The sequence below is a fragment of the Gymnoscopelus microlampas genome, assembly GCF_963454915.1.
Source record: "Gymnoscopelus microlampas genome assembly, chromosome: 3".
Lineage (NCBI taxonomy): Eukaryota > Metazoa > Chordata > Actinopteri > Myctophiformes > Myctophidae > Gymnoscopelus > Gymnoscopelus microlampas.
The window spans coordinates 26921794-26941240 of record NC_139940.1 but is presented as its reverse complement, the minus strand read 5'-3'; the positions used below and the strand labels follow the sequence as shown (position 1 = coordinate 26941240).

The window sequence follows — 19447 nt, the reverse complement described above, 5'->3', positions numbered from 1 at the left end:
GACGCTATATTTTCAGCATAGTCAAAATATAAAACTAGGCAACTGCTCTCCTCTCTGAATGTAGTGAAAGTGAAGGGATTATGAGTAACTGATTCTTTGCATTGCTGGCAGTGAAGCCTAGATGATAGAACAGTAACGACCACATTAGAAGGGTGCCGCAAGTAACACAAATATAATCTCTATGAAGTAATGCTGTTTAATTTCCAACAATGTTATCAAAGCAGATGCTAAAATCAACAGCATCTATACAGTAGATATTACAGCAACACCGTAAAGAGGTTTTTGTTTTTGTTTTTATGGAGATTGTGTTGTCTCCTTCGTAATCACGTACCCCTTCTATCTAAATACATAGCTTTACTCATTTCTGTCAACTTGCATATAGCGTTCTCACTGTTGCACCTGTTCTGTTCAGCAATCATTGTTTTTGTGCCGCAGAGAGAAGGTTCACCTCCTAGGTTTTGTTTTTGGGGGGTTTTCTTTTGTGAGTGTGAAAAAATGGGAGATGAAAAGTAAGAGCTTGTCTGACCTGATCAAGTGAATCTATGATCACGACTGAACTGATTTCACCGCGGAGACGTGGAGATGTTAGGGATTTTTTCTAGATGTCTGCAGCATTCTGCAAAGTAGCTGGGGATTCAATGTGAGAGTAATGCCCACACCCCTAGTTGAGGTCTTCAGCTGAGCAAGAGGTAATTCTTAATGGCACTGAATAAAAGTTTGGGAATTAACCGCCAGGCTAATGGTGATGGGTGAATTTTATTTCTGGGTGCTGACAAGCAGTACTGTGAAGATGGTAAGGCTGAATTAACCACTGTTTCCCTGATTCCAGTTTTACAGATAAACTAATAGGGTTCTATTTACCCAGCCATCACTGTATATATTGAAATGCACCGGACTGCGAGCGAAGATAAGGGAATTCCACCATCTCTCATAGTTTCTTAAATTGGTTGAATGATTAAGGAGCTGAACGGAGATGTGTATTTAAGATATTATTGTGTTTGCTGTTGTAATTTATATGGCTGTGATTTCTGTTGTAAATGTTGTTTTTTAAAAAAACATTTAAAAATAAAAATACAGATATGACCTAAAAATGTGTGTGCTTTGTTTGTGTTTTTTAGTTGATAGAAGTTGTACTTTAAAAAAAGATTGGATGCACCGGACTGTGATATATTGGATATACAAGAGGCAAATATCAAGTGCAGTTGTAATCATTTGTAATCAATGAACAGAACCCTGAACCCATGACGGCCAACTGTACCCCATGTCCTGGATGTCCATTGTGTTAAGACACAGTACATTTACTTAAGTAAAATGTTTAGGTACTTTTACTTTACTGGAGTGTTTCCAAATTCTATTACTACTTCTCCACTCTCAGAGGCAAATGTTGTAGGCTACTCTTACTCAGCAGTCTCCACTACATTTATTTGAACACTTCTAGTTGTAGGTAGATTAGATTTAGATTATTATTACAAAACATACATTTACCACTTCAGCCCTATTTAAACTTATTTGAAAATAGCCGATCTACAAGCTCGTTTTTTATATTTTATAGTTTATTTGTATACATTTTAGACATAATGATAACTTGTGAAACGGGACATTCTGCATTACGAGTACTTTTACTTTTGGTATTTTAGTGATTACAGGACTTTTACTTGTAACAGAGTGTTTCTGCATTCCAGTTTTGAGTAATTTTTCCACCACTGACACTAATTAAGATAGACATGAAATGCCAATGCATTTATATGTATACAGTAGCCTATGGTCAGGAATATGGACTACAGATTATATTTAACTCTCTACCTAATTCTTGTATACAGTTAATGGACTGTCCACTGTCCCTGCTGCTCAATACATGACATCGAGAAAGACACACACACACACACACACACACACACACACCACATCATACCTAAAGAGCATCCATCCAATGTATGGTGGCTCCTGCGCCTGCGCGCCTCTCCGCTCCGTCAGTGACACTGCAACTATTTTCATCTGCACATACAGTAACAGTACAGTGTAATTCGGTACAATATATATTAGTACAGTATATGTGTAGCGGCCTCTTTGATGTTTAACCCCCTGGCGAGACACTGAAGAAGACGTTCCGCCCACATGGTTCCATCTGTCCTGGTTTAGGTTGTTTATTTCTCCTCTAGAATCGGTGTGTGTTGAAGAGGAGGAGATGCTGCAAGCGCTGACGTGACAGACTGGAGACACAAGGTGGGCTATTTTTAGCTGTGTGTGTGTATGTGTGTGTGTACATTAATGTGATGTAAATGATAATCTAGCACCAACTATACGGAACGATTTGAACGCATTTGTTCCACACAGCTTGCTTGGGTCTGCTATTGGATGGTGGCATATCTTTCTTGCATCTATACCGATACAACGGGGGCTTTGGGCAAGTTTATTATTCCTAACAAAGTGTTGTTAAGGTTGCTGGTGCTACATGATGTCACACTGGCTTGTTTACTCTCCTAACATTATGCTGCTGCTGCTGTGTTTGTGTCCTTCTAACTGTATTGTGTTGGCCTGCTGTTGGGCGGTGCTGTCCACCAGCGTGGTCCTGAAACGCACGTTACATTTTATGAGGGAGCGACCAATACAGTGAGCTATACTGTGGACACATGAGCAACATTATAGGCCTATGGACGACAGACTGTTATATTTTTCGTTCTCATGGAAGTATAGCCCTGCTCATACCGTTATTATCACTTTATTGTCTACTCTACTGCCACGTCTCAAATATAATGAACACCTGTAACGACATTGTGACTGATGTGAAATATGATATCCATTGTTTTAGTCGGTTTAATGTTGTCATAGTATTGTCCCTGCTTTCTCATCTAGCTACTACTTCTAGTATTACTCTTATGGTAGCCTAGGCCTATATTAAACGGTTTAGAGCTACAGTCAGCAGGTTGAAGGCAGTAACTCCTCCAAACAGTCTACAGGTATAGCCCATGTATCTTGGTAATAAAGGGCCTTGTCATCACTGTCAAGACAGTGGGATGTAAATTCTGCTTTGTGTGGTAGTAAAGTAGTAAAGTAGTATCTTGAGCAAAGTAAAAGAATGAAGCATTATGCATAAAGTAATTGGAGATTGATATTCATTTGAATCTGTATTTGGAAGAATTGGAAAAAAGAGAATATGTGCAAGCTTTTTGAAGTCTCAGAAGTAAACAACAAACAACAACAAATGTTTCACTTGATTTATCCCATCATAGAGCAGAGAAGATAAATTCATTGGTGGCACAGCAGGCCAAATGGTAGCATGACAATCCATGTCACAGAAACACTACAGACATGGCGGCAGAATGCCGGCATGACATTAAACCATCTTGCACTTTACCATTTATGACATTCATATCCTTATTCATTAACAGAGTGGATAATAATAATGCTCTTATGTTTATATTCTGTATTTCAGGGTGAAGAGTGGCCATTTTGACAGAGGCAAAATGTGGGAGAAAGTGCCTCTTCTCTTCTGTTTGGTCCTCAGCAATGTGGGAGGTCAGAGCATATTCTATTCCCAGTAATAACAAACCATTACATTTTAACTACCTAAACCCTAATTAGTTGACTGGAGTCCCCCAGGGCTCAATACTAGGTTCACTAGTATTTTCTTCCTCACCAAATCTCTCCCAAAAATAGCCGATCTACAAGCTCACAATACATTCCAACAGATTCATATTGCAACTTACTACATAGTAAGGCATTGAATTGTATAGTAGTAAGTAGTAAGTACTCTCGTAGAATGCAAAGAAACTAAGAACTATACTAGAAAGTGGGTCGCAAGTATCACTTTCTATTCTTTCAGCATCAAATCACTGATTGCACATTGTTAAATTCATGTTGATCGTTCATTGTCTCTTCTCTTGGCCACAGCTGCAAAGGCATCTCAGTGCTGGCAAGGGGCAACCTACCCTGAGACAGTGGTCTCCCCAGCTGTGAGGAGCAGCAGCATCTTACGGGTGCCCAACGTAGCGTCCCTGGCGCAGTGTGTGGCAGCCTGCTGTGATCTGCCAGGCTGTGACCTAGCCTGGCTGTTTGAGCGCCGCTGCTATATCCTCCGCTGCCAGCAGAGGGAGAACTGCCGGCCCAGAGAGAGACCCGGGGCAGATTCCTACCTGGCCTTCCTGCGACGTGGCCCTCCTCAGACCCTCGTGCTGCAGTCACTGGTCCGAGGGGAGCCCTACGCTGGCCGATGGAGACCCCAGACCCAGTCTTCTGAGGCCCCAGGGGACCTGGAGGCGCTGAAGGACCTTGCCCTGTTTGATGAAGCTCGGCAGGACTTCGCTGACCCTGGCATGGTGGATCTGGAGTATCCAGAGGGAGGCCCAGAGGAGAAACTGGTGGGTGGCACAGGTGGCGCAGAAACCGAGCTGTTTCCTGACTGGCCAGACTTGGAGAGAGAGATGGGGTTCAACCAATCAGAGAGTGAGGATGGTCCGGAGGGGGAACCAACAGAGATAAGTGTTGCCCAGAATAGTGCCTCCTCTGGGGCGAATATCAGCCTGGCATCCCAGCACAGCGACACAGAACCTACGTCAGCCCCTACTCCTACAGAGAAAACAGTAAGTGTCTGGAGGGTTTCAGAATTAATTAGCAGAGTGGTTAAGAGGGAGAGATAGATCTTGTCTATACAACATTATAAACCTACTTATAAATGCTTTATAATCTGTATGAACTCATAAATATGTTTTATTACAATGATAAGACATTATACAGCATTTCATAATTACTTAAGGTCAAGTATCTTCAGAATACTTCAGAATTGCTGGTCAATCGCTGACTTTGTTTGGGCAGGATCACAATGTATTATGATTCTCAGTAGTAATACATACAAATAATTATATTTAGTATAATGCATTATACGTACTGTTATAATTCATTATGAGGTGAGGTGAGGTGAGGTGAGGTGAGGTGAGGTGAGGTGAAGAGGAGTCTGAAGAGGTGAGTCTTCAGAATAGAAAACTTGTTTCAGCATCAATATTTTAGTAATTATCTAATTATCTATCTGCTCTTTTTCCCCATCACTTCCTATTTCACTTGTAACTGTAAAGACATGATTGCTAGGAATATAGAGCTACTGTATTAACACTTATTTTAACCAAAGATATATCACTTACAACACCTTTAGGCAACACGATGATTGTTGTTAGTTGCTCTGCATTGCTTAATTGTGATATTTCACATATTCTGACTGCATGGGGTCAGTAATTTAGCAATAGACCCATCTGCCAAAGGAGGGTAACGTCAAATAGAATTGGTTTAGCAGCTTCATTTTTTAGTAGAGAGACATTAAACCAAGGGCAGAGAGAGGTAATGACACAACACAATCGATCCTGGGACGTTATGATTATGTGGTCGCCGCAGTAACTAGTTATCTACTACCACACCCCAGCACCAGATTTTAATGACAAGACATGATTAACAATGCCCAGTTGTGTATATGTGTTTGTGTGTGTGCATGCCAACTTGCTGACGGGACAATTCCCTTTTTGATGCAATGCTGTCTTTTCCCCTCTCTCCCTCTGTCTCTGCCTCTATGCCCCTCGTTCCCACATTCAGTATATACATATATACTGTACATCTAACAAACAGGCCTGCCCTTCAGAGCAGGACAATGATTGCATTGGATTCTAAAGGAGTCAATGCAACTCTGTCTTGACCCCAGCTTGTTTCTTGATCAGACCTAGGGGAATGATAAAAGTGCTAAAGATTTCACCTTGCAAGTGCTTTTATTTTCACAGGACAGCAAAGTCCAGAGTGTGTCCCTCGCCATGTCTGATTCCACATCAGTGATATCCCCAGTAGAAGAACATGTTCCTGGGACCTCCCAGAAAAGCCATATGAGGCCTTCACTTCCTACTGATGCCACACCTCATGTGTCTAACAACACAGCCATGCCCACAGAACCAGGTAAGAATGCTATAATGGTGACTTGAGAAAGTTCACATGCTAAAACTCACTTTAAGGATGAGTGCCTGTGCCTCTCAGACAGGGACCACAGCAGCATCAAAAATGAAAGGTTTTTGCACAAGTTTTTAAGATTGTCTGTGTGCTCCAGCATTTTCCTTCTTGATGCTATGATGGAGGTTTGCCAAGAAGCATTTATGTTCATGCACTCTCACCCTGCATATTCTGAATTTACTTTGGTGAGCTAACATATAACATGAATTCAGTCAAGTTCACAGTTGTATACAGGCACAATACACATTCTAATGTCTATCTGTCGCTCATCAGCTAAGTTGCTTCTTTCCTTATTCCATGTCCACCTTTAGCTCAGCCCCTGATGGTGTCCCTTGGAGAACCTATGGAGCTGACTTTACCCATGGATACAGTCAAGATAGAAGCCTCAATCCACCCAGATCCCCAGACAGGTACAGTATGTAACAGTGCCCTTTTAAAATTAATTCTTAGGAGATATTTGTATTTACTTGTTGTGCTGAATGCACAGAACAAAGTTGAATGATCTAAATTAATTATTTAATAGCAGTTATGTTAATACACCCCACCCATCATATACTCTGACTAGCTTAAACAAACCACAAGAATACACTCATATGTTTATATAATTAAATATAACTAATTCACATTAATGTTCCCAGAATCAACATACAGCTATGAATGGCATTTGGTGTATTCTACTGATGGCCACAGGGAGGCAATAGAGGGCGAGCATAACAAGTCAATCCGACTCAGCAGAGTGAGTCTTTCTGTGTCCTTGCACTACTCACTGACTGATTCTTGTTCATTCTATGGTGTGAAACAATATTTATGCTTGTGTGTATAACTTTCTAAAACCTATAATGATATCACATATCAAGCCTCTACAGAGAATGAAGTGAGGGAAAATGTAAAGGTTTAATTGGAGAGAATACTGGGCCTGGAATACTTAATAATCTAGAAAATGAAGGTTTGTTTTGGAATGAAGGTGATTTGATTAAAATGAGCACAAATAAAACATGTAACCACAAAGTCACCTATCTATTATCACAATTTTCATATCCTTCCATTGTTTGTTTCCAGCTGTCTGCAGGTCAATACCTGTTGACCGTGGCTGTGTCTGGACATGGTTCATATGGAGAAGGTTCAGTCAACATCACAGTGAAGGAAGGTATGGGAAATGCAATCAGTTAGAAGCTAACAAAGCTAGAAGTAACTAACTAAGCCACAAACTGTCAGCCTTTAGTCATGTTCAAATATGTTGGACCTACAGTAGTATGACCTATTTATTTAATCTCCTCTCCTCCTCTCCTTGTAATTACTGTGTTGCCTGTGTAAGGCTGATAAATAACAAAACTAGAGGAAATAACTAAAGAGAAACTGCCCCAAAAACCTTTCTTCTCCTCTATTTTCTTCTTTTTTCTTCCATCCTTTTCTATCCCACAGTAGCATTGAGATTGAGCAAGCCACCCAAGGCTGTGGTTTTCCCTCTAACCCAGGTCCTGTCTCTCCCGTTCACTGAAGCCATCATAAACGCCAGTCGTACGTATGACTGTTCATTTACAGTACAATAGAATAGTCACAGTGAGCACATACATGTAGCATTCATGCCTACACTGAGGACATGTGTGTTTGAATATCTACTTTGTTACTGTTGTCTCTGCGCTGTGGTGCTGATCCTCTCTTTAGTTTAGTATAGAACGCAGCCAATTTATACCAATGTCTGGCTGGTCGTTATTGCAGCTGGTGTACCCTGACTTTAACCACTTTTTTGTGATGCTTTGTGAGCTTACTGTATAGATCAGCTACTTTTGAATAGGGCTTAAGTGGTTCAATAAAATAAAGTTCAGTTTGTGTATTTTATATTTACTTGTTTGCTTTTTCATTATATAATTAAAGTTCAGTGTTCTATTCATATGTTGAAGCTTAATATGTGATATTGTGTATATTTTTCATTTCTTTGTTTGCTTATAAGTTAAATGTTCTCAAATAGAAACCTTAATCAAGTAGAAGTTTTTCAAATTGATTCGAACATGTTGTACTTTTTAACAAACATATCAGTCAAAACATCTATAATCGGTTGTCTAGGATTGTGATTGGCATCGGATGCAAAAATCTGGTCGGGCTCTAGTTTACTGTGCTTAGGAATTGAATTGCTATTTGTGAGTTTCTCTGGTTAAGAGTATTGGCTGAAAGTCTAAATTGTCAGTGTGTTTTATTTCTGTCACTACAGAAAGTAAGGCTGATGAGGCGACAGTCAGCTGTCACTGGGACCAGATGAGTGGGCCACCAATAGATCTAGGAGATTCCTCAAATAAATGGATTCTTAACTTGTCTAACCTGGACTTTGGAAACTACACATTCAGGTACCTTTATTTTGTCTTATAACACCTCATCACCTCTAGAACAATGGCATATTATGTAGCTTTCTTTCGCTTTTAGCAAAACTTAAAATACAAAATACAAGAGGAACAGCTGAAGGATTCTATTTCAAAATGCCATATTGGGTATTTTAGCGAAATCCTTCTATGACATTCATTATTGACTAATTACATAATAGAGATGAATGCAACAACATGTAGACACTAGTGTGTCCTTAGGGGACAGTTCTGTTCATTGTAATGATTGACTTTGTAATGATTGCATACATCCTTGTCCAACAGGGTCATTTCAGGACAGTCTCTTAGTTACAGTGTAATATAATCATTGTTTCCCATTAATCAGCAACATATTCTAACTGGAAACCACTAGCTTGGTTTTCTTAACAGTTTTGAAATTATGCTGTGTCTTTAGATATTTGTCGTTGTTAGTCTGCAGAGTAACTTCTTCTCTTCTCTTCTCTTCTCTTCTCTTCTCTTCTCTTCTCTTCTCTTCTCTTCTCTTCTCTTCTCTTCTCTTCTCTTCTCTTCTCTTCTCTTCTCTTCTCTTCTCTTCTCTTCTCTTCTCTTCCATGTTGTGCTGTACCTTCCAGATTTACAGTGACTGATGCCACTGGGTTATCAGATTTCACCACAGCGACACTCAGAGTCATACCACCAAAGGCCAGTGACGTCCATATTGATCCCCAAGGCTCCCCCTTATCCAGGACCACAACCCCTGCTGTCACCTCTCCGGCCAGACAAGGCTACCTCACAACAACACCCTCAGCCCCAGTCTCTCCCTCTGCCACAGCTACTAACACTGGAAACTCAGGTAAATGCACTAGTAAATACATTCACATACTTATATACAGTGCATAGCCCTACTGTATATTATAAAATGGCTCATATCTCCTCTCCTCTCCTCTCTCCTATATCCTCCAGGAGACAGAGCTGTCCCCTCAATGGAGCTCGGGGGTTCAAACCGTGGCCCGGTGGCTATGGTGGGTCCTGACATGAAGGTGATTCTCCCAGTGAGCAGTGTGGCGCTGGATGGAAGCAACAGCAGTGATGACCGTGCTATTGTCAGCTACCACTGGGACACCACCAGGTACTCTAATACAGTGCTTCTCAAACATTGTCATGTCAAGGACCCCCAGATTGATATGTATCTGAAAAGATGTTGTGCCAAGGACCCCCATAAGAGAAGATTTGTGTTACATTTTTTTCAGAATATTCAAAAGGTTTCCAAATGTAACCCCTTAGGCGCTATTTACTTTGGTGTGCGCCGAATAGCGGAAATATCCGATCTACAAGCTCACAACGCATTGCAATTTTTTTTCCACTTTGAAAGTGGTTAAAAACATACATTGCAGTATTAGTCTAATAGCTGTTGCATTTAATTGATTGTTGACGCACTCTGATTTTCCAGCGGTCCCCCAGGGATAAAGATGGAGGGTGGTAATGCAGCAGTAGCCACGGTGATGGGCCTGAGGGTGGGGCGCTACACATTCAGGCTGACTGTCAGCGACCAGGAGGGGGCAACAAACAGCGCTTCACTCACTATCAGAGTCCAAGAGGGTAAAGAATCAACAGTACAGTACACAACTACCCAGTGGTGTAAAGTAACTAAGTATGTTACTTAGTACAATAAGCACAATTTTGAGGTATTTTTTTTACTTTACTTGAGTATTTCCAATCTTCAGTACTTTTACTTCTACTCCACTACATCTCAGAGGGAAATATTATACTTTTACTCCACTACAATTATTTGAAAACTTTAGCTACTAGTTACTTTGTAGATTTGGATAATTATTACAAAACATGCATTAACCACTTCAGCCATAAATACATTTCGGCCATTTGAAAATAGCCGATCTACAAGCTCACAAAGCTAGTAGATCTGCTATTTTCAAAAGATTTTTATATATTTGAAAACTTGAAATGGGACATAATGAGCACTTTCTACTTTCGGTACTTTAAGTACATTTTGATACTTTTGTACTTTTACTCTTGAATTCCGGACTTTTACTGGTAACAGAGTATTTCTACATTGCAGTATTGATACTTAAAGTAAAAAATGTGAATACTTTTTCCACCACTGCAACTACAGTATCTGCCTTCCGTCCTCATCAACATGCTTCCTCCTCTTCTCCAGCCAGAAGTCCTGTGGCTCATGCTAGTGGCAGCCATACCCTCACCCTGCCCAACAACTCCCTGGTGCTCAGGGGGTCGGTGACAGACGGGGACCAGACCGAGGTCCAATACCTCTGGGTCAGGGACAACCAGAGCCCGGCCGCTGGGGTGAGTCTAGTCCCGGAGGTTCATTTTAGACACGAATACTGAGTTCAATGAGATCTGACATTTATAAATATAACAGCAAAACATTCATTATTGACACTGAAGCTAACGATGATTGAACTATGATTAGATGTAACCATCCCCAAACCTTGGGCTGATGATGACATAGCAAAGTTATGTGCATGCACCACAGCAAGAGAAATAATATATATTATTTTTCTTTATAACTCTGCTGGACTGATACGGTACTCTGTTTCCAGGATGTGCTGTATGGCTCAGAGACTCAGCCCTCTCTGTATTTATCTAACCTGGTTGAGGGGACCTACCTCTTCCAGCTAAGAGTGACAGACGCTCAGGGACGAACCAGCACCGCCACAGCCACCGTAGAAGTGCGCCCAGGTAAAAACAACACCACTACTATAACTACTCTCCTACTACTACTACTACTACTACTACTACTACTACTACTACTACTGCTACTACTACTAATAACAATATAATAATATCATACGTACATGCATGCATGGCTTAAATACGCACTCACTCACTCACACACACACACGCACGCACGCACGCACGCACGCACGCACGCACGCACGCACGCACGCACGCACGCACGCACGCACGCACGCACGCACGCACGCACGCACGCACGCACGCACGCACGCACGCACGCACGCACGCACGCACGCACGCACGCACGACACACACACACACACACACACACACACACACACACACACACACACACACACACACACACACACACACACACACACACACACACACACACACACACACACACACACACACACACACACACACACACACACACACACACACACGCACGTGTGCGCGCAGGCACGATCGTGGCTCGTACACATTCAGAGCATAACACACAGTGTGTTTGACTGAAGAGTTCATACTGTATCATGACCCTGTGTGCCATCTAAAACTCATTAACAACATACTCGAAAGTAAGTTAAAAAAAGAAAAAGAAAACATGTTCTGGAGACACAAGGTCCATCTAGCATTACCTAATACGTGATGTATAAACGTGATTGATTGTTTGCCTGGCAGACCCTGGAGGCAGTGAGGAGGTGGAGTTGGAGCTGCTGGTTGCGGTGTCTCAGGTCAGTGTGTCTCAGAGGGACACGGTGCTCAGACAGCTGGCCGCGCTGCTCCACATCCTGGACAATGACATCCACCTCCGAGCCCTGCAGGGACACTCCCACCTCAGGTGCACGTCACGCACACTGACTGCACAGTGACGGTCCTATGGTGTTCATTCATCTCGGAGAGTTTACCAACCTCTTATCTCCATATTCTGACTTTTAGTGTTTTTTTTTCGTAAATGAATGACCTACTTGGATCATACTACAGCGTCACACGAAAGCATCAAAAGTAGCAGATCCAGCCGCCTTTCGAGCTTGTAGATCTGCTACTTTTGCTATTTTTGAATTTGAATCCTGAAAAGTAACAGTTTTGGACATAATGAGGTTTCCAGCAACAAAATATAACCAAACATTACAGTAGTTGTACACTCTCAGAGATATATGAATACTGAGGATTCTGCTGTGTAACCGGAGATATGCAGACACACATGCACAAGATCTCAGCACACAGACAAATAAACTGACGACACATTCCCGAGCAAAACATACTGTACATACACAAATCACACAAATCTCTCTCTCTCTCTCTCTCTCTCTCTCTCTCTCTCTCTCTCTCTCTCTTACTCGCACGCACGCACGCACGCACGCACGCACGCACGCACGCACACACATGCACACACACACACACACACACACACACACACACACACACACACACACACACACACACACACACACACACATATTCTGTAACAATATTCATCTGCGGCATTCTGACACTCGTGCAGATAACTATGCATGCTTATCTGTATGTTGTGTGTGTGTGTGTGTGTGTGTGTGTGTGTGTGTGTGTGTGTGTGTGTGTGTGTGTGTGTGTGTGTTGCATACAGCACGGTGCTCCAGTTCTCAGTGCAGGGCCCTGATGGGCCAATCCCTGGCTCTAAACTGTCCAAGATTCTGCGGAGCCAGCTGTTGAGGGAGAAGACGGACTACCTGCTGTTCAGAGTCCTCAGGGTCGACACAGTCTGTGAGCTATAACCCTTTATATGTCCTACCGATCCTATACCTCACTGACATCCCATAAAATGATCCTATAGCTGTTTGTAGGGGGACGTTCATGAGGGGTGTTAGTAGTATAGGTAAGTCCTTGGTTCACTAATACTAGAAGTTCTACATTTTAGCTGTTGAATGAGAAATTCCAGAATCTATATACTGTAAATACTATTGTCGTATATTATCAGTGATAAGGTCGCAGGCCTGCCTTGGAAGAGAGTCTTGAGTCAGAGTTGAAGATATTTTGCAAGTCTTTATTTGCAAGACAGCGATTACAGCAAGGTGTCTGTCCTTGGATCGAATGACACAGAGCACACAAAATCACATCAATCAATAAAATGTATACTCTTCAGTCAAGAGATCATCCCTAACTTTCCAACTCCTCCCCTAGTTCTCATTTGACCAGTCACATTCAACCAAGCTGGAGGCTGGACAACCCAAAACTCAGCACTACCAGTCAGTGGTTGAACCAATTTGCATTTACAGATAATTACATTAACAGGGATAAACATGTATTCTACTTTAAACTATATTTCCACATGAAACTTTGTAAACCATCTTACTCAACATGTTGTTAGCTTTTGAATGAATCCAAGAACCTGTATACGTTAGTGATTGTAGACTTTGGTTCGATGAACTTCATTGACAGACTGGCAACTTCTCAAAAAAGGAACTAGGATAATTGATATGATAATGAACTCAGAGATAACAATGATCTGGCCAAAAGTAAACACTCAACTTTGAATAACAGGTGAAGAAGGCCCAGGGTGCCCTTCCAAACAATGGATCAAAAGGTTTCTAAGGTGGCAAAGAATGAAAGGCCAACAGATCTACAGAAACATATGGGAGCATAGCACTTCAATGTCTTCGCAAAACAAACTTGGTAACTTTATACTAAAATCAGTGATCAAAAACACAATACTTAATAGGAGAGATATGGTTCAAATATTCCACACTATGTTTTTTTTTGGGGATGTTTGCTCTTCGTTCATTATTAGTTGACAGCATTTATTGTATGAGCATCTCTACACACTATGCACTACCACTACCACACCCTTTCATTTAATTTGATCATACTGTACGTCACTGCATATGATGGAGTGTCCCCTTAGGTGAGAGAGAGAGACGAAGCAGGGACCCCCAGGACCACCATACATTTTTAAGGCCTGTAATACAACTTGATTAGACGCTTTCAAAGTTAGGTCACCATAGTTAGCGGATAGTCTCATGATCATCAATATAATGTAGATCGTTGAGAGGTTTGATTGAGACTAGCTTGGAAGTATTCCACAGGTTTGACTATGGGTTGTCTCCAATCGATGCTGCAGCTTTGGTGGCTTCATAGATTCAGTTGACAGCACTATGATCATTGTTGTGTAAATATAATTTAAGAAATCATGTTGGTTTGTTACACACTGTCTAATAATATGTTGGATTCAGGTTAATGTGTATTTTCAGACATTTACATTTAAAAAAGATTGTTATCACAAAAGTATTTGGTGGACTCCCTGTAGTAACTCTGAGGACCCACTACGGGTCCTGGACCCCCTGTTGAAGACCCTTGCACTATAACATTAGATCAAGCTGGAGAGACTAGGGAGAAAACAAACATTCATCTATGTATTTTGTTAACTTGAAAAAAGTGCCCTTCGGCACCGCCCGACACCGCCCCCGAACCCTCATCAACGAACACCCACCCCATCCCCACCCAGTCCTATACCCATACTGCCATAACCTCCTAGTATTAATATAAGAAGAAAACTAGTTATCCAAATAAAAATGTTTACCTCATCCCTCATCTTGTGATTTGTCATGTCCATATGACGTCAGTGTGCTTGCGTCACTGTTCTGGGCATGGCCAGTGCGACCCAATCACCAAGGAGTGTGTCTGTGACCCCTTCTGGACCGAAAACCTCATCCGCCTTTTCCTTGGAGACGGAGAGAGCAACTGTGGTAAGATTATTGCTAAACGTGAAAACGTTGACCAGTGGTGGAAAAACGACTCTGATTTGTGATCTTGTAGATGTGCCATTTTTTAATAGACCAATGATAAAGGTAGTTGGTTAATGTATGTATTGTAATGATAATCTAAATCTACAAAGTAACTTGTAGATTTTACTCAAGTTAAGTGAAAGTACCTCAAAGTTGTACAGTTGAACAGGGCTCCCTCATAAAAGAGATTTCTGATCTCAATGGGATTTTCCAAGTTTGGGATCTGGGTAAAAGTGCCTGTAAAACAGTGATGTTTTTGCTTACACAGGTGAAAAAGCAGTAGACACTAACTTACTGTGCTACTTTATTTACACTTTATGTACAGAAATGTACTGTCCCAAATCCCTAGCAAGGTGTGTATGTTATAGAAATCTCACCGTCTTGGCCCTATAAGTATTCTGAACATTTCTGCCCTGAACAAAAAAAATGACAAGCCCTGAAAAAGAAATAAAGAAAGATGAACAAAATAAAAGAAACATTGTATGAAAAAAGAAACCACAAAAAAACTGTAGGATGTTATGTTAAATAATTAAATATGGTTATTTTCCGTTATTATTCAGCACTGTTCTAAACTCTGTATGGTCTGTGTTTGTCTTCCTAGAGTGGAGAGTGCTTTATGTCATTCTCTCCAGCTTCATGGTGATGATCTTTGTTCTGTCAGCCAGCTGGACCCTGATCTGCTGCTGCAAGAGGTGAGCAGACATACAACCACTGCAATGATTTTACACAAATATTTTCTTCTGATATAATGTTACCAAATAAGATTTACAGTACCCTACACTTGCTGTCATACAACTCTTAAACAAACAAGACTTTACAAAAGTCACGACTTGCAGTGTTCAATGCTTACATTTCAATGTAAATATTGTTGACTGCTTAGAAGGAGGCGAACCAAGGTGAGGAAGAAAACTAAATACACCATCTTGGACAACATGGACGAACAGGAGAGGGTGGAACTCAGGCCCAAATACAGTGAGTCTGAAGCCTAATGCATGCGTTGATGTATGATCGGATCTGTGGCTCTAGTCTGGACAACCAGATCTCCATATGCCTATATATGTATTTCTTCAACCTTATGTTAATGAGGGCGTGTCTTGACTATTTAGGTATTAGCAATCAAACCCAGAGTGATCAAACACACACTGTTTCACACATTTCAGTGTCAGGCCCACAAAGACCGGAAGTGTTCAGTTGAAACGGGTATTAGCAATCATCCGCTAATACCTGAATAGTCAAGACACGCCCCCTCATTAACATATGGTTGAAGAGATACAGAAATAGGTGAGGAAATACAGAAATAAATAGATAAATACATAGCAAAATGCATTTCAAATAAATAAATAAACGAAATATATTGGGAAATGAATTAATTTGGAAATAAACACACATAAATACATTTGTTTATCCTTAAATATTTGTTTGTTTTTATCTGTTTGAAATATGGACCACCTGTGTGTCTGGAATAAAGTTTGAATTGAATTGAATTGTTTATTTGTCTATTTTCTATTTCTTCTAACTTATATCTTGAGACCTTTTCCTCACCACATCAGTATCTTGACATGGTCTTGCTGTCATCTCTCTCCTTTGTCTGTAGGCATCAAACACCGGAGCACAGAGCACAACTCCAGTCTGATGATGTCTGAGTCTGAGCTGGACAGTGATCAGGACACTATCTTCAGCCGGGACCGACCCATCCGTAGCAGGAACAGGGCCCATGCTCATGCCACCCGCAACGGGAATGCTTTTGGCTGACAGGTGGAACAAGAAGAATAAGACAACTTCACACAGGGAGTTAAACTCACTTTTACCTGACCCTGGAAGTGACAATGATTGTCTGTAACTGTAATACACAGGTAGATCACGACTGCCTGGACTGAAGACTCTGGGAATCGGAGATGATCCAAGTGAAGTTTGAGTGTGCAATTTGTAGACAAATAATGGATGCAATGGTGCACAAGGGAGGGTCAGATACAGGTCCAATGAAGATGGATTTACCTCAAATATGGATACCAAGAATGAAAATGTAAATACGCTGTTTCATAAACTAAACCAACTGCAATATTCAGTTAATTTAAGAACTTCTAGACTGAATATTTCAGTTGATTCAAATGAAATGACACCTTACATTATGGGTGCGCAGATACAGAGAAGACAGAGGACTGTCTTGGAAAAGAGCAATGCCCTCCAATATGTATTTGAACAGTGATTAATGTACTGTAAATAAGTCATGTGTTTTAAAATGTGTTAGCAACCACAGGGAAGAGTTTCATCAAGCTTCTCACAGTAGGACTAACTTGTCTCATAATGATCTGAAAGACAACATGAACCATGGAATAACACTTTGAAACCAAGTCATGCAGAGCAGTTGCTAATGGGGTGCATTGATCAGGCTCCTGCTGTTGAATCAACTGTTAATTTAATTTGATTATTGGGTTTGTTTTAATACACCAGAATTGTTTCAATACACCAGAACACTTTTGAGATAACTTACTGTATTGCATTACATCAGATGAATATAGAACATAAACACAGCTGTACCGGAGGTTTTATTTGCTGCTTATGTAAACAAGATCCACACAGTGCAGGATTACTGGCTAGTTAGTATTTTATGCAATGCAATTTTTGACAATCATTTTCGTTTGTTGCATGAGTGCTGAGCATAAATATTAATTCCTTAATTAAAGAAACTAGCAACAGCTTTGTGATCTTATCCAAGTGAAGAAATCTGTTATAAAATAGTTATTACCTCTGAGGTGTGTGAGACATATTTAGCAAGGCCCATATCGTCTTTGACGAAACTTCAATCTTTGTTTCAAAACCTTGTTAATAGAGCAAGATCATATTGTCATACCACTTTACACATCAAAATACCCTCAAGAACAGTTCATTTACTTCTAGATTAATATATTTGTTTGTGCTGGCAATGTCTGTAAATACTGAAGTGAATCAGATCTGTATTTTGAGTTGATGTTTGAATTTACCATAACACTATAATAAATTGTGCATAGGGGTATATGCTTGTAATTGATTATATATTCAATTATCTGGCTCAATTCAATTTGCATTCTGGAATCACAATGCTGAAATGAAGCCAGAAGGTGTTGTACTGTAGCATTAATGTTCTCAGTGGTTCATTGCCTCTTTCAGAATGAGGAATGTGGACCTCCAAGCCTAGATCACCCTCCAGTTTGAAGGGCTACACCAGTAGCAAAAGCTAAAATGGGTAAAGTAAGCAGAAAGTAAGCTGGCCATGGTGGTTAGCTCACTTTCTTCCTCCATGTTCACCTTGGTCAATACCAGGTGAGCATGGAGGAAAAAGGTGAGCTGGCCACCACAGACAACCTCCTATCCGAGGCAGAGGGAAGGAGGCCATGCTTCAGGCAGGGCTGGACATTAAAGAGTTTGGAGATTTGAATTCTTAGTACAGTGGAAAGAGATGGTTGGACAATGTGACAAGAGATCCCTGATTGTGCAATGTCTGCGGCTTAGAACAGGGGTCGGCAATAGGCGGCCCGCGGGCCGAAATTGGCCCCCCAGAAATAATATCTGGCCCGTGAGATAATTTTGAAAAAAAAAAAAAAATTTAGAAAAAAAATTTTTAATTTTTTTTTGGGGGGAGGGATTTTATTTTTATACAGTATCAGACCGATATCTATTATATCCAAATACAGAAAGATACAGTATGAATGATTTACTGAAAAGTGTTATAAAAAAAGTATTAAAAATTAATGTTAAAATAATTATAAATACTTATTTCATAGAACCTGAACCCACTTTTGAAATCATGCACTCATAAACACGATGCATTTTAAAGGTTTATATTGGTCAAACAGAACCGAATTAGACCCAAATTAGACCCGAATTAGACCGAGTTAGACCCGAATTAGACCCGGAAAATTGACCCGGCGTGTTGTGCACGCACATGCACGCGCGCGCAGCGCGCTTGCATGTTCGCGGGGAGGCCCGGCCCGCGATGGAATGTCTGGGAGTGATATTGGCCCTAGGCTTATCTCAATTGCCTACCCCTGGCTTAGAATAAACCTTCTAGATCAGGGGTCTTCAATGTTTTTTGTTTGATTACACATTATCTTTTCAAGTCATGTTGGATTCATGTTAATGTGTAGTTTACTTAGTAAACTTGAACTTTGGCTTTATACTTTGTCTTCTATTTTTTCGGTCTACACCAAACCAATTTGAGGGGGACATTTGGTGGCCCCCCTGTAGTAAATCTGAGGACAGTCTCTCTAGGGGTCCCGGACCCCCTGTTGAAGACCCATGCTCTAGATCCCTGGCAAAAGTTGATAACCCTGGTCACAGGCCCAGTTACATTTCCGTGCCCAAGGCCCTTCCTTTCCGTGTCATCCCCTTGCTGTTCATCCAATCTGGCAAGTAGTAGCGTGTAGACATTTTAAGCTTGCTCACTGGCAATTCAGCATTTTATGTTCTTCTTCAAATAGCATTACTAAAGACATTCAAATGTTCTCTTAGTAATGTGACCACACCTTATGTCTGACACCCCCCTCCCCATTAATAACTGGAATCCAGTGATATCCCTAGACTGCATTGTTCATTTTAACTTAACATTTTTTTCTCTAACTTTTTTTCCCGTATCGTTTTTAGTCAAACTTGCCTTGAACTTCTTGGTTTCATTTCCTAAATGCTCCTAGAATATCT

The 19447-nt window shown here is 40.9% G+C and overlaps 1 protein-coding gene across 1 annotated transcript; it reads left to right on the top strand.

Moving 5' to 3' along the window:
• Positions 1-3881: 3881 nt before the first annotated feature.
• On the top strand, positions 3882-16525 carry kiaa0319 (KIAA0319; the record flags this gene model as incomplete). Its single annotated transcript, XM_084052284.1, has 18 exons — positions 3882-4580; positions 5760-5928; positions 6291-6389; positions 6618-6715; positions 7039-7126; positions 7402-7497; positions 8189-8321; positions 8927-9147; positions 9258-9423; positions 9745-9912; positions 10475-10616; positions 10874-11012; positions 11694-11853; positions 12619-12755; positions 14612-14734; positions 15375-15465; positions 15654-15745; positions 16368-16525. Coding segments are annotated over 18 exons (2979 nt in total), but the record flags the coding sequence as incomplete, so codon positions are not given.
• Positions 16526-19447: the final 2922 nt, after the last annotated feature.